Raw genomic sequence first — 16724 nt, 5'->3', positions numbered from 1 at the left:
AATATCAACAGAGTTGATCTAGTAAACTGGCCCCCGTAAAAAATACAGAAATTTGACGTTTCGACCATTAGCCCTTTGTCAAATCGAACGCGGAAGGCCAATGTTATGAGATGGTCTGAGTTGAATGAAAGAAATATCAGAAGCCTAACCCAGTGCTACGAATAAAACAAAATATACAGTTACATGTATTTTTACTAAACGATATCTTTGCTCGTTCCGGGGAGTATCTTCCATAGAATCTCTTCGCACTTGATGAAGACCAACCAGTGCTGATCGCAACACATCAGGCAACAAAAACACTGTTGGAAACGATTCGTGCTCGGTAGTAGGACAATGCGAAATATTTTTTTACCATGCACAGCAGCGCCCAATCAGTTTGCGTGCAAACCGATTACACAAGAGGTAAATAGTCTGCAATTTTTTTGTTATTGGTTCAAACGATACAGGCTTTCCGTGGCCATTACTTGGCAAATATTGCATTTGCACAACTCACGATTGCCAAGGCGCGATCGAACCTCTAGTTCTTGGGATTCTCCGGGTTTAATTGTCGCCTCTTCCACAAAAATTTCGTTCTCACTGGACAAGTCTAGTCTGAAGTGTCAGCCGTCTCCTCGCCCAAATTAGACTATGGACAAGTCGTACTAAGGCTCGAACATAAAAGGGCGTATTGCGTCATTACAATCTATATCTACCTCGAAAAGCGACCCATCTTCACTTCCTGCATCGCTGTTTACTTTTGACACTTGACTCTATGTCTAGTGCAACGTCATAGGCTCGTTTTCATAACAATTCCAAGATGGCCGCCAAAGAAGGCAGCTGTCTATGCCAATTTGCCGAAATCGGTCTTATTTTATAGCGGGAACTTTCATTAAAGGTAAAATTTTTGTGGACCCTTGCTTCCCTCTAAAAAGGAGCCGAAGAACTATTATTTAAATGATCTCGTTGTTGAAGAGTACAAGAGTAACTTTTTCGTTTGACTCAACTGTCGGAAAGAAATTCCACGTTAACGCTTTCAGGCGTCTTTTTCTAAAGAACCCAGAGAGGGTGGTACCAAGCTCACTGGAACGCCTGGCAGTCTCCTGCACGAAGTGGGGAAATTGATTTTTATTTGATCCCGAAATATATTTTTGTAGATTTAAATGATTGGAGAGGCTTTAGTTGTCACGGGCTCCAGCTTAATTGTATTCTGCAGCCATTTCGAGTGGAGAAAAAGCGCTGCTTACGTCTTCTTCCACGTAATTCGTGAGTGTAGTTTGCAAAATCATTATCATTATGAACTTATATAATTAACCTCAGTTATTTCCTGACGATTTTGTTTGCTTGGGTTTTCAATTTTAGTCATTGTAGTCGCTTTCTTCCCTTCTTTAAAAGCAAGATGGACAGTTGGAATGAAAAAGTGGATTAAATTAAGGTGATCAATGATTTTTCTCATGTTGGGACAGTGCGAAGGAAATAAGTTTGTGCTATTCTATTAAGGTTTTACAGCCGCAAGATCTGGAGTTTTCCGGGAACATTTTCTCACGCATTGTAATGAACGATTATGGCGCTTGTAGGAATTTGCAGGAATCCACGCGCTTGAAGGAATTTTCACGAATCCACGCGGGGCTGCAGGAATCCTACAATACTACTTAAAGACGGTGCCTACTAATTCAAAGGTATTTTTGCCCCGATTTATGATTATGCAGGAAAGGTAGCTAGATCTTCCCAAGTATTATTGAAATCTAAAAAGAAAATTGGGGGTAACCAAGCATTTTTCATAGATGATTCATGAACAATATTTGTATAAAGCTCTAAAATACAAAGCAATGTATGGCGTTCTTTCTCAAATTTTTAAGCTCAATTATCTCTAAAGAATGCATGGCTACCCCCAATGTTCTTTTTGGATACCAAGAGTACTTACTAAGATCTACTTTCTCTGCATAGTTTTAGGCTGCGCAAAAATATCCCTGCATTAGTAAGCATCACCGATGGGAATCCGAATATCTGGAGATGTGCATAACGTATGCGCAATAACAATAGTAGGCACCGTCCTTAAGACAAATTATTGTGACCCTCCACGGGAAAACAGTGGAGTGAATGAGGTGAATGCATGCGCATGGCACGTAAGCACGTTGAAACAAAAGGAACGTGACTGAACACGTTAGCTGCATGTTAGTAGCCTTCCATATTAAACTTGAAGCCTTTGTTTTACACACACACTAAGGAATAATGTTGTGTTCATTTGTAAATAGACTCATTTTTGAACGTAACCTGTTATAATTACATAATTCAATTTTAGCCATAAGTAAATTATTGTAATTTCGTTATACAGTTCTCGTTTATGTACATAGGATACACTGTATGTATTTTTTACCTTATGGTTTATTAGAGACATCATTACATTATTTTGTTGAATGATCATGTGCAGGTTGCTTTTTCCAGTTTATTAGCCAAAGCTACTATTAAATAAGCCTGGTTCTAACTATTGACAACAGCAGAAGGACAAGTATCAGACGCTTCACAAATATTCAGGCCAACAAGTTGACCGACTCTCAACCGAGTGGCTTCACAGCTCAGTTGATAAGAGCACCGCACCAGCATCACAGAGGTCATGGGTTCGAATCCCGGACCATCAAAGTCACCTGAATTCATCAGGTGTCTATTAAAGAGACAATTGCTTAAATTGTGTAGTTAGTTCAATCATTTTCTTTAATTCACCTCTAAACCGCACGTCACAAACATTTGCCAACCAAAGACAAAGTTTCCTTACTTTCCGCCATTGTTAGGAAAACTGCCTTGGTAACCACCTGTTTATCCTTGCAGGAAAAATATGACATTATTGCAGGAATCTGTAGGAATTTGTAGGAATCTACTACAATATACAGTGAACAAAAATATTCAATAATTTTGTTACGCTTTTCGCAGTACGTCTGATATTTATTATATCCTAAGATTAAAATTACAACAATTGTTATATAATTGTTATTATACAACTTTCAACATGGAATTTTATGTGCTCCTGTGAAAAGAAGCAAAGTGATATCGTTGGCCATGGTACCACTAGCCTCAGTTGTTCAAAAGGTGGATAATGCTATCCAGCTGATAAACACTTGTTATTATCCAGTGGATAGCGCTATCCACACTTTGAATAACTTGTGCCTGATCGTTACTGCTATTAATGTTTAAGGCCATTTGCTGAGGATGGAGTGGAGATTGGCTCGCTTCTTGTTCCTATGGTACTCACCAGTCAGATGGCTTTCATTGAAAGATGGGGTGATAAGAATCTTCAAGTGACAGGTAGGGTGAGGTCTCATCAAAATACAAATAAATTATTATAAGAAGTGGAAAGACCATGTTTCAAGCTATTTGCCCAAATTGGCATGATTTGTGGAAGTTGAAAGGAAAGATGGTAAATGTGGAGATTAAGCAACAGGAAATGTTGGAAAGCAAAAGTGCACAAGATTATTTAAGTTATTTTCATGAACAAATTTTTAAATTCTGTTGTTACAGTAAGGGTGTCTCAAAAAACGAAGATCGTGAGACCTGTAAGACCCCTATGAGGACCCTAGGACCCTGAAAACTCAAATACTTGGAAACGAAAAAAGTACGGTATTTTAGGCCTAGGGCTAGCCAAATTGAGGGTTTTGGGGTACTTTATTTGTTTTCAAGTTTCCAGGGTCTTAGGGTCTTGGGGTAACAGTGTTCAAGTTTCTTTAAGGGGCTTTAAGTGTTTTGGTTTTTGGAGTGGGGAGGTAGGTGAGGGCTTATTTGGGATAAAGGCCTCATGACATGATATTGTGGGAAAAGGGTGTGATAGAAACAACAGTTATTTGATACATTTAAATTACTATTTATTTGATATAGTTCTATCTAGATATCTTCTGAGTTTCCATCTGGTTCGTATACTTTGTTAAAAGCTATTTTTTTGCCTACTGCCAGCTGGGAATTTTTCATCGTGTTATGTTATATCTGGATTACCTCCCCTCATCGACAAGCAAAATCGTCTGGCATTAGAGTAAAATTTATCAAGTCTCTGAACTCCCAGCAGGTGAATGGGTTCATGGGGACATTGAGTGGATGTAGAGGTTGCTAAGCCAATGATGATTAAAATTGTATGGTGTTAGACGAGTAAAATCTGCCTACTGCCACTCCCAGGCTGGGTCATTGGGTAATAATAGAATCAAATTTTTATGCTTCTGTCAGACTATTGAAGAGCCTTGGATGTGTAACCAAGGGTTTCATTGAGTTTTAAAGTCGATGGGACCTTGTGACAGAATGGGCGGGAACCCCTATATATAGTCTGGCTTTTGATCGTGAGACCTCATTTGAGCAAAGGTGGGTACTGTACTTGGCGTAGATGGGTGCTGGTACCCAGATCCCGGCTTCCACTGTTTATGCAGGATTGTTGCTTCAGTATGACAGACCTGCTATCTGACAATGCAGATGTTGTTTATTTATTTCATGGTTAGTTTTATTTATAATGTGGAGATTTACACCAAAGTTACGAAGGGTTTGAACAGTGTATAATGAATGTATCTGGAATATTTTTCCATTGCAGTTGATGACAGATCTTATTTGCTGGCTTCTCAACTAATGAGCATGGTTACAGTCTCGATTATGCTGTTTTTAAATAATGAAAAACCACTAGTTTCATCCATTCTCTTTTTTCTGGTGTCAACATGCATTGGAGCTATGATAAATGTGCAATGGGGTATGTGTCATTATAAACATGTGACCAATCAATGAATTTGCTCTTGAGATTTATCATTGCTATATACTAAAACAGTAGTTAGTGCTGAAGGTGCTATCTGATTACTCAAACCCTGAAATCCTTTGCTATTTAGCTCCGAGTAACTGGCATGGGAATTTTGCACCCGAGAATATTGTAATCATTTTAGGACTAAATGAGTTAAAATCATCTTTTTGTGCTACATTGTGTATATTATCTCACTCTCTAAATAAAAGCTATTATTATTATTATTATTATTATTATGATTATTTTTATTATTACTGTTTTAGTATATACTTAGCAATTTAAAAACAACTATTCAGTCCTCTTGACTCAACATGCTGTCAGCTTTTAGATCATTCTGATTTTGGAGAACTATTTATTTTTATTTTAAGGTTCTCTATGAGCAAAATCTTTATGCTCCCTGCCCTTAAGTGTAGTGGGTAATCTTAGGTTGAAGTTCCACTTCGTAGTCACAGACAACCCTGGTCTTGTTATCTCACTGTGCAAGAGTCACTTGAATTTCATGAAAGATGGCGACAATGCAAGCCTGTACACAATCCTATCAAGTAACCTTAGTGCAGAAACAATGAGGCTAACTTGGAGAAAGTTTAATCTATAATGATCACAGTTTCCAGAATTTGATCATACAGTATATTAAATCCAAGCAAAAGAAGACATGGTATTCTGATCAGATGACACCCCTTCTTTAACATTTCATAAACTTTTAAAAGGACGGTAATAATGACAATAAAAGCATGCTTTTCAGCACTTTCGATTACCAACCGTATTGGTGTTCAATTTTGCAGATGCAGATATTATGCAAGTGTCACTGTGTTTCGGTCTATACTTCGCTCTTTTGTTTGCTGTTCTGAGACATCTACCACAGTGTTTTACTATTGGTGAGGCCATGGTTGTCACAGAAACAATAGCATTACTTTCTGTTGATGCTTTTGCAGATCTTGGAATAAAGGTAAACTCGACTCACTTGTTCAGTGATGCACAATTTTGTAATTCTTTTAAAATTTAATGATGATAATAACAATAACAATAATAACAATAATAATAATAATAATCAGCATCATCATCATCATAATAATACCTTGTTGAAAGTCAAGAGACTGTGGATGCTAAAGGCTGCTTGGGAGGAAAAGGTGATCACTAGAACGACAGAGTCTTTTGAGGAGTGTAAGAAAAGGTTGTATGAAACGAAGGTAAGAGATTGGACAGACAAACTGTTGCCGTTGCATGGTGCATTTCTCAGGGATGTAGAAGGAACTGCTGTTGAAGGATCTTGGAGATGGCTGCAGAATGGATATTTGAAGAAAGAAACAGAAGGAATGATCTGCGTAGCTCAAGAGCAGGCCCTGAGAACCAACTCAATCAAGTGCTACATCGATAAGACAAATGACTCTCCTTTGTGTAGACTTGTGGAAAAAGCTCAGAGAGTGTGTGGCACGTTGTGAGCAGTTGTTCTAATTTAGCACAAAAGGAGTACAAAAAGCGCCATGATAAGGTAGCATTAATAGTCCACTGGGAGTTGAGTACTAAAAAATATGACCTTGAATACAGAGAGAAATGGTATGAGCATTAGCCTCTACCAGTGATTGAGAATGATCAGTCGAAGCTAGTGTGGGATGGTACTATTGTCACTGACAGACGCGTACCACACAACAGGCCGGACATAACTCTTGTTTTGAAAGATAAGCACCAGTGGCTACTGGTTGATGTTGATGTTCCGGATGACCGGAATATTGTGATGGCTGAGGCTTCGAAGATTGAGCGATACCAGGAGTTAGCTTTCGAAGTAGGACAGATACACCAGGTAAAAATTGTAGTGATACCGTTGGTTATAGGGGCCCTTGGAACAGTCTCGAAAGACTTTGCGAAGTGGCAGGAGTACCTAGGTATACCGGATATAACTGGCAGCGCCCAGATAACGGTCTTGTTGGGAATATCACACATCCTCAGAAAGGTGCTGCGTCTCTGAGCTGCGGGAAGGAGCTGAGACGTGGCATAGAACACCCAGCAAGAATTGAAAGCTGGTGAGAATCTAATAATAATAATAATAATAATAATAATAATAATAATAATGATAAAAATATTTACAAACATTAAAATATCTCCAAAAGGTAAGAACTATAAATTTACAAGCAATTAAGTATTTCTCTGTTTTAAAACTTCAAAAAAAGAAAATAATAATAATAATAATGATAATAATAATAATAACAAACTTTATTGAGCACTCTTTCATACAAACTTGAATCTTACATGTATCTGGTAAAAATAAATAATAATAATAATGATAATGATAAAACTCAAATTAAATTAAAAAATTTGAAAATAATAATTTATGTTTAAAAATTTAATAATTTAATAATTTAAAAATAAAAAACAATCCATACACTTATATAGCACCTTAACAAAAGCTCCAAGGTACATCAACACAAAGTAGAAACTTAAAAATAAAATTCAAGACAATAGAATCAGATAAAGCCAAAGAGTCAATCTGAGAACAAAAATGTCTTTTAAAAATGTTGATCATAAATGTCTCATTTCAGTTATCCAATGTGTGGCCAGGTTTTCGCCATGTTATTGGTATTCATGAAGAGTTTCCTAAAAGCACTGAAATGTTGTGGATTCAGGTACAACAGCTGTGTTTTAAGCTATTTTTTCTTCTTTATTTCCCATTTCTCTTTTGAGATTTCACTGGCTCTTAATTGTTTATTTTCAGGTGCTTTTGATTGGTTCCCTAGCAACAGGTATATTGTTGCTGCCTGTCTTTTATTATCTGTCTCTTGCAAGGTAAGCAAACTAAGTTAACATAGCCCTGCTGAGAATTTAAAGGTAACAGTACAGTATAAGTATTTATAACATACATTAATAATTCATGATGGGAAACCAAAAGATTGAAATTTTTTTAATCAATATCTGTATATTAATTATATTATGATACAGATTTCTCTTCACTTACATAACAGTTTCTATCGATTTTCCCTCAGGCTGTTAAAATAACTTGAATCACAAAAAATACCAAGTGTCCATTTACACTTAAATGCTGACATACAATACAATATTCGCATCAGATCTGTATCATATTTGCAAACTCGAGGCGAGTGATACAGATCTGCCCATCATATTGTACATAATTTATGGCATACGTTTTCACAAATTTAAAGATTTTTCTTGTAAGCAATTTAAATTTCGCTGTTTTTTTTTTCCCTTTAGAGATTTTTGGGAGATTGTATTTGGACATGTGGCTTTTTATGCAACAATATGTTTTACCTTTTTTGCCTTGCTGTTGCCGTGGTCTTTTCTCATCCTGCGAGGCATGGATCCATTCACATGGCTTTGGAAATATTTGACTGAGCGGGAAATTAGGGTACAGACAGCTGATAGTACTGGAATTTGGTGTCACCGTAATTATTGATTGTCAGTCTGAAAACTGTAACACTAATGAAAGATTGTTTCGAGAAAATTATTATAGTTATTGCAATGATGGTTTCCCTGTGGAGGAAGAAGAATTAGGGAAGCAGGTAGTAGATTGCGTCACTTTCCATGGAGGGGGAAGAGTTTGAAAACTTTATGGAAAACCAGTGAATCTGTGTTGTGTAAACACTGTTTCTCTTGAAAAGTTGGTGAGTGTCATATGGAAAAATCCCTAACCCATGCCTGTTGAAAAGAATGACATGTTTATTGTTAGACTTGACACAAGCCAAGTTAAAATCCTTCATGGGTAGATCATCAGGAAAAGAAGTAATTTAGCATCTAACGGTAAATTGACCTTGTGTTCAATAATTATTATAACTGTTAAGAGAGTAGTAAAAAGAGCATTGGCGTGAGAGGATCGTTTCATGGCCTTATAGCCTTGATATTTGAGTCTGACTATTATTTAAAAATAAAGGAACCGTAGCCAGGGTAAAACATATCAAAAATTGTAAAAACGATCACTGCAGGCTATAAAATTATATAGTTAAAACTTTCGTTCTGCTCAACTGTGGTCGACTAACTAACTAACTGACTAGATGTTGTTAACCCGTAAAGCCCCGAGGGGGGCCCCATTGAAGAGTAAAATCACCTGGGTTTAGACAGAGTAAAATCTGCAAGTTGCACCATTGGGGCTTAAAGGGTTATTAAAAGGGGTCGACATAGTTTTTGAGTGGACCTAGATGTTGTTAACCCTTTAAGCCCTGAGGGGGGCCCCATTGATGAGTAAAATCATCTGGTGTTAGACAATAAACTGTATTATATTTTAAAAGTTGCCCTATGGGGGCTTAAAGGGATAACTTCTTTCCTTGCAGTTATTCTTGATCAAATACTGGTGTTGTGTGGTGACCATTGCTGTTGTCTTTGTGGTTTGGAAGAGCAGACAACCAAAGTCTAATGCATCAAGCACTGTAGTTCGCAAAGGCTTTCATCTGTTGGCCCTTGCCATCTACATCCCAGGTGTTATATATGAACCTTATGTCATGCATTTGGCTTCTTCAGTGGCTACAGCTGCATTTATATTCATAGAGGTGTGTATGATGTTAATGATTTATATAGATTTAGCCAAGCTAAAAGCGGAGCTCTCAGGTTATTTATTTGTACAATAAGTTAAGCTGGCTTGAGCTTGCAATCTGATCGAAACCCAGTGCCTGGTCAGCAGGCCAGGGCTGGTTTACCCTGGCATCACTTCTTATGTCAGGATTAGATGCACACCCAATTTTAACATCCAACACGAAGTGTCTCTAATAAGGTTTAAGTATTTGCTACCTATTTCCAACAATAAGGTAAGGGTAAAGGTTAGCGTTATTTTTAGGTTTGCATTTACAGATTAAGCTGGGTGCCTGCTACAAAGAACCAGCAGTTATGATCGGGTCAGATAATTTCAAAGCTGTTACCAAATTCTGTTACTTGGGTGGTACACTATCAATTGATTGCTCTGTCGACTCTGAAATCACTGCATGGATTGCAAAAGCTTCTTTGACTTTTGGCCGTCTTTCATTGAGATAAACACCCATGACATCTCCACAGCAACAAAAGTTTCTGTCTATCAAGTGGCTGTTTTAACAGTACTGCTTTATGGCGCTGAAACATGGATAGTATGTCAACAACATGTAAAACAACTACTAGGTTAGTTGGTATATCTTCGCAGGATTGCATACTAAAGTGCTGTCTCACTGCCATATGCGTGGAAGTGAGGCCTACTTGATGTAAGCTCAACTTTGGTGGGCGGGGCATGTTGTACAGATGGGTGAGGAGAGACTACCACGTGCTCTGTTGCGACAGTGAACTGTCTGATGGCACACGCCCACTCGGCACTCTCAAGAAGCGTTTTCAGGATCAACTGAAGAACTTGCGGGCCAAATGCGGTATATCAGACTTTGAAACCCTTGCCAGGGACAAAACTAAGTGGAGGACAGTGGTCAAGGCTGGTGTGGCCAAGTTTGAGGAGTGCCGAATAGAAGAACTCAAAGACGCCGTAGCTGCCACAAGGAGTGAATATCAGCACCTGGATGCTATCCTTGTGATAGATGTCCAAAAGTCTGTGGATCAATTGTGAGCCATCTCAGAGCTCTTGATCGCAAAGGGTACTGGCAGTATTGCTTAAAACATGGATCTGTCACTTTGTGACAGCAAAACCAAAGACAAATGCAGCCATTTATCTTTACTTGATCAGCAGCATTTGGGGAACACTTTATGATGTCAATTGTCTGTATTTGGAGATGCGAGTGATGTAATAGACCCTTTTCGAGATATGGTGACCATTTTGATTTCTACTGTTTTGAAAGACATTATGGGATGCTCAGGGGGGCAAATTAATATGTATTTGTCCCTTGAGCATCCCACAATAGCTATTTGAAACAATAGAAATCAAAATGGCTGCGGTATCTGCAAAAAGGTCAGTTAAAGTTTGGAAGAAGAGCAAGGGAACACTGCGTGACGCTTAGTGAAATCGGCGTGCATATAGTTAGGGTCAGTCCTGGACATATCTCAGATCAGCATTACAAGTACACGCAACATAATTATTAGACTTTTGTGTCCCAACAATAGGTACTAATAATTTGTCAAACCGCTACTGAGTGTGCGTATGTTAATCTTTGGTTTCCATAAACCAGTCCTTATGATCACCGATCCAATATAACTGTCACACTGATGATCATCACTGCAAAGAACAGCAATCATACAGCCCAACAAGGCCAACATACAGTGTTCAAAATCAAAAGCATGTGTTAGGCACATCTTCTACACAGGTCATTCACATGTGACAAAAAGAGCACAATTAGTTGAAACCAGCTGCACTGTGTACTGCTGAGTGAGGGAGGGAAACCTGATTCCTGCAGAAAATTCCAACTTCCAGCTTTGTGGCACTTGACAACAGTCCATCATTTTCTGCAACACTCCTTCCCTTTGCTTTAACTCATCGTTGTTCTCAGGGTCTTTCATCTCCCCCCCCCCCCCCCCCCCCAAGAGGGAGTGAGGTGGGGAGATAATTAAAAGACCCTGAAAATGAGGTTGGCTTCAACTCCATGCACTGGCTCATCCTGCGAGCAGTTGATTCTGAAATAGGTTTCTCTCTCATTTCAGTGTGTGTTTCCATAGCTTACAGGTCTAAGATTTTAATTTTTCTTCACTTTTCTTTTGTTGTAGTACATCAGATTATTTAGAATCGGACCATTTGGTGCCTCAATTCACTCAGCCTTAGTGGTGTTTTTAGATGACAAAGACTCTGGTACCCTGATTTTAACTCATATGTATTTGTTACTGGGTTTGGCTGTGCCTCTGTGGTTGTTTCCTGTGGATTACAGCAAAGCAGACCCAACTGGTGTGTATACTGAATCACAAAATATCGATATGACCTGAAAATAATGTGGAAAAGGTGGAAACATTATTAAATTATTGCTCCCTTAGGAGTGCCCTTATCTGTGTCTTAGTAGCTATAAGGAAGGACAATTAAATCATAATTATAATTATTGTCGTTATTACTTCTTGTAATCCCTGATTCTCACAATCTTCCAGACTGTATATATTTTTGCTTGATATGCTTGTGTCACATGTCTAATGTAAAAATGTAAAATGTTAATTCCTTGTTTATACACCTTATTCCAAAATGGCCACCATTTTAGCATTTTTTTGTTTCCATGCCAACTGGCCCTTATGGCCTTGTTCAAGGTTTAATATTCTTTTGAATTTTATGGCAAAAAGAATACTAAAATGCCGGCCATTTTGGAATAAGGTGTATAGTGGAAGTGGACTAAGCTATCAAGCTCAGCACCCCCAACTGGCAGGAGGCAACCAGTTGGCTATTTACAAAGCGTGGTAGAGTTGAATCCAGGTCAACCGGAAACAAATCCACACCAGAGGTTAGAATGAGATTTGAACCTGGGGCAACCGCATGCAAATCCAACGCCCTAACCACTGCACCATGCCACCTCCCTAAAAGTTCAAATTTCCAAAGTTTGTTTTATAAAATACTTTGCATTCTTTTGTCACGTTACTCAGTTATTCTCTATTGTCACGACACGATGTGAAGTATGACCAGATATTGCGTTTGCGATTTTCCTTGTAGGCTTGATATTCGACTTGAGCCAACAATTTCTTGATATTAGTGTTGGTACGTTTATCCACGCGTCCAACATACACGTCTGTTAAGGTGTCTGAACACAGTTTTTAAGCACTTATACTTCCAATTCTGCCATATTTATTCAGTTTTTGCCTGGAAGCTCAAACTTGGTCAGTGATAAGTAATGGTACATAAGTTATATTTTTTACAGTCAATGTGCTATGCAAGCTGTTACCATGGGAACGTATCTAGAATAAAACAAGGCCAAAAGGTTATGCAAAATTAACTCATGAGCTTTTTTGCTGCATTTCCTTGCTTAAGATAATAGAAATAAAGAACGTTTAACAGCTGTTATCATAGAATTTCAACAGGTGGATTTCCATAATTCGCTGATAGATGTTTTTCACTTTTCCCAAATTTCTGTCTGTTAAATTTCTGATTTTTTTTTGTAGACGACTCATTTTTAGTCAGAACTGTTTTAATTCCAAATTTCTGCAAAATCTAATGACAGGTTTGTGAGAAATTTAATGTGCGTTTTTTTGGGAAAATCCAAAAACGGATTCTTGAATCCAAAAACGGATTTACCCAAAAACGCACCCGTAGTAAAACAGCCAACAGCTCTTGGTCTCAAACTCTTTAGCTAATGCGCATGCGCAGCATTTTGCTTGGTTCCTCTGAAAGATTTTCACTTCTAAAATGTAATGCAAACGAATTTACATGGCATTTCTTAGACCATCGCGAGAAGGAGAAAAACAGTTTTTGCCATACTCGCCGTCTTTGTTTTGTTTGCGCACGATAGTGTCTAAAGCTGAATAGCTTGTGGGGTCGTGCACAAATGAAATCAAATCAAGTTAATACATATCAAATTATATTCGTTTGAACTAAGAAACTCAACCTACATTTGACGCCGGATCTGGGAATCGAACCCGAGCCACATTGGTGGGAGGCGAGTGCTCTCACCACTACGCCATCCCTGTTGGCCTTCAATGAATACTACTGACCGAGGAAAAACTGTGTTCAGCCACCTACACTTTTTTCGCCAGGTTGCAAGCTTGCATTGTATTCTGGGATCCTTGCACTTGGTATAGGTGACACAATGGCATCTGTTGTTGGAAAGACTTTTGGGCGTTACCGCTGGCCAGGCAAGTTACTATGGCATCAATGAACAGTCAATGCAACTTAATTCGTCAGGTTCGCTTACGTTCCTCGTGCTGTAGTTTTGCTAACGTATCGGGTCAGTCGTTTAATTAAACAGCCAGTTCGAATCCTAACCTAACTAGATCTAAAGGGATTTCCTTGTTTTACATTGCGCATCTGCTATTGCACATAATTTCTTGCATCAGTAACGAGCGCCCACTGGCAGAGACAAGATAAGACAAGAGGGCGACCGCAGTTGAATGCAACCCGGAGACTTTTTCTGTTATTAGGGAGCTTAAGCAACGACAACGGCGACGGCAACGAGAACGTCACAAATTTGCATATTTAGTACGCAAAAACAATAGCTTTGCACACCCTGCACGTGTGTTTTTCACTTTTGTCCATTTCATTGCCGTCGTCGGCAAAACTACAACGTGAAATAGCCAAATTTTAGGTTTTATGGAAAACGTCATTACTTGAGGATAAATTTTCATTTTCTGCCCTAAATTGAGCGCCGTTCCTAACAGCGTCATTTTTGAGGAACTACCACACCCCCGTCATATTAAAAAAGTTGAAATATTAACGAAGCGATTACAATAACGCGAATTTATATTTTGAGATGACGTTCTCGTTGCCGTCGCCGTTGTCGTTGCTTAAGCTCCCTATTATGGCAAGGGTGGGCGCCACTCGTATCAGGTGTTACACAACTTGTCCCAGATAATAATGGTAGTCATTTTACCGACCTCAAATGGAGGAAAAGCTGAGTGAACTTTGGAGCGCGAGTGGATTCGAGCCAAAGTTGTCTTTTGGATTCGAACTATAAGGTATCGATCTGCGATATCCACTGCATCCCTCGTCCGCCGTTTTAACCGACGGGTACACGTCCGGTCAAAAAGGACAAAATTGGAGTTTTATTGAAAAAAGGAAAAAAAGGGCGGATTTTTGTTGACACAAATGTGGTCTTCTCTAAAGTGTAGCTGTCTTCTTCTATCTTTATTTTTCGTTCCCATATGTAATATGTGGTAGAATATGGTTGAAAAACAGCTTATAGCCAAGCGAAGTGTTTGCATAATTGAATTAAATTGTATACGGATTGGATTGCTCTGTACCTTGAGACACAGCAGCTGTCCGAAATGAATTCCTTTTCGGGCTACAGACTGTAAGAGCATTCAGATACATAATTACTTCCTTTAACTACATTCTTGTTATCACCTTGACTTTTTTGCAACAGTCTAGGGAGTTTCATCGGAAATCTGTACCTTTTTCCTTTCCTGGGGAATCACCTTAGGCCCCGTCCACTCGTATCGCCTCCTTAATAACACACTCAAATTCAATTACGTCCAACCCAAGCGAACAGTAGCGAAATGTCTCACTGCGTCAGCAAAACGACCAGGGCCCGTAGCTGACAAAAACATGTTTACGTCATGATTGGTACAGTTCGAGCCCTCATTAACTTTGAAATGTACTTTCCTGTGCGATTTGTTTACAGCGGGATAATTGCTGTGATGTTAGTTACAACTCCTTGTTTTTTTTCTTGTTCAGTTGGTGGCCCTTGTGCATAAATTTTTTTCTGGAAAAACTGAAAAAAAAAAAACGCGGGTTGTAACTTGCCGTAAGGCGCTCGATCTCGGGAAATAACAGGTTTATTCATTTTTCGCAGGTAGTCTCAAAACAGTAGAAGGAACTTTAGCTGGTATAATATCACAACTTTTGTTTGTCTGGATACTACAGTACACGGGTGAGTAAGCAACTTATAAACCTCTCTATAACTATTTGGAAACACACTTTGTCTTGGTTTAAGCCCAAACGGCGAAGGCGACGTGGCTCTATCTAGGTTGTTTCAATGTGGTAACTTTTCTTGCCCTGTCCTGTGTTTTTCAGATCTTTTGTCGTTACCCAGGGAGCGCTTATTTCCAGTGTCTGCTGCAGTGACTGCTGGATCTCTGTTAGAAGCATGGACTTCCCAGATCGATAACATCATACTATCACCTTTTCTCAGTTCACTGTTAATGTTCAAATGTAGATAGATAAATGAATGTGGCACAGAAAACGTCAAGGAAAAAACAAGGCCTTATAAAGAAGATGGTCAGATTTGAACAACATTGAGAGATTTTTTTTGTCCGTATTCTTTATTTTTCGGGGGAGATAGACTACAGCAACGTTTGAATGGCAGAACCTTGGAGAGTGAAGCAAACTCAATCTGATTAGAAATAGCTCCAGTAGTTTACAGTGATTTCTGAACGCATCTTATGTTATTGCCGTTTTTTCATGCTCGACCGTGCAAAGAGGATTGTGTACAATTGGGAAAATTGAAAAAAAAAAAATCAATACTAGCAGTGGGCCAACGAAAAAACGATTTTCATGAAAATAACAAGAGGGCAGCATGAGAAGGTCAAAAGATCTCAACGAAAATGACAATTTGGGCGAAATTGAGATTTCAACTCAAAGGAGGCAAAAGAGTTTTGCAGCAGAATGAGGCGTAACGTTTAATTTTATGTGATTTGAAGTTAACAGTTTTTTATGCTAAAAACACAGTTCGATTTTGAAGTCTCCCCTATTCGTAGGGCACTCTTGTGCTTAGCTAAATAAGGCTGAGATTTTGATAAAGTTCTTGTTCTTGTTGTTATTATTAATATTGTAATTTATTATATAGATATTGATGAAATACCAGGATTTCTCCTTTTACTAAAAAAAAATCATATCTTTTACCGCGCGCAGTGAACATATCATTTTTATCTTTTCACATGTGAGGATATAGGTGTTGTCATGGTAACCAAACACGATTACCCAATAAAACGCGAGCTTTCTCTTCCTTGTAAGACACTTTTGCGCTTTAATATAATTCTTCTCTACTACATTAACATTTTTATTGCAAAATTTGACATTATCATGATTTCTTTTTCATAACTTCCATATCTTGTTTATGTTACAAACTACATACGTGTTTTAGCGGTTGGTGACCACTTTTTCATCATTTCGAACTGAATAAACAAGTTGTTTTAATCTAGACATTTCATCAATATCTATATAATAAAAGAACATTACATGGCCGCTTGGGGATACAACTTTTATCTTCTCGTGCTGAAAGTATCTCTCACTCGCTCGCTTCGCTCACTCGTGAGAGGACACGTGCAGCACTCCAAGATAAAATTCGTATCCCCGCGCGGCCATGTAATATCCTCTATTTATATTATCAAGAGAAAATGAGGGGACAGAGAGGGAGGCTCCCGGTCCAGCCCTTGGGATATGTCATGTCCACAAAAGTTATTTTTAGACGAGCGGAACTCTTTGTTCTAGCGGAAATCTGTCTTCCGAGACGTCCGCATGCAGGCC

At 38.5% G+C, this 16724-nt stretch overlaps 1 protein-coding gene across 2 annotated transcripts; it reads left to right on the top strand.

Annotated features, from left to right (window-relative positions):
- Positions 1-1039: 1039 nt before the first annotated feature.
- Positions 1040-16151, top strand: LOC137992123 (dolichol kinase-like). 2 transcript variants are annotated; one of them, XR_011121643.1, is made up of 13 exons: positions 1040-1242; positions 1339-1411; positions 3167-3276; positions 4538-4690; positions 5518-5681; positions 7270-7353; positions 7443-7513; positions 7937-8090; positions 9010-9225; positions 11342-11516; positions 13298-13445; positions 15052-15129; positions 15273-15331. XR_011121643.1 is itself a non-coding variant. In XM_068837249.1 (13 exons), exons 1-13 carry the CDS (start codon positions 1140-1142, stop codon positions 15416-15418), a joined length of 1626 nt encoding a protein of 541 aa, XP_068693350.1. In that variant the 5' UTR covers positions 1040-1139; the 3' UTR covers positions 15419-16151. The 2 variants fall into 2 exon arrangements, 1 of the variants encoding a protein (XP_068693350.1); XM_068837249.1 differs by having other exon boundaries at positions 13298-13396; positions 15273-16151.
- The last annotated feature ends 573 nt before the right edge of the window (positions 16152-16724 follow it).

The sequence above is a fragment of the Montipora foliosa genome, chromosome 2 (genome assembly GCF_036669935.1).
Source record: "Montipora foliosa isolate CH-2021 chromosome 2, ASM3666993v2, whole genome shotgun sequence".
NCBI classification, from domain to species: Eukaryota; Metazoa; Cnidaria; class Anthozoa; order Scleractinia; family Acroporidae; genus Montipora; species Montipora foliosa.
Note: the sequence above shows the minus strand (reverse complement) of the source record. Positions and strands in the feature narration are given on the sequence as shown.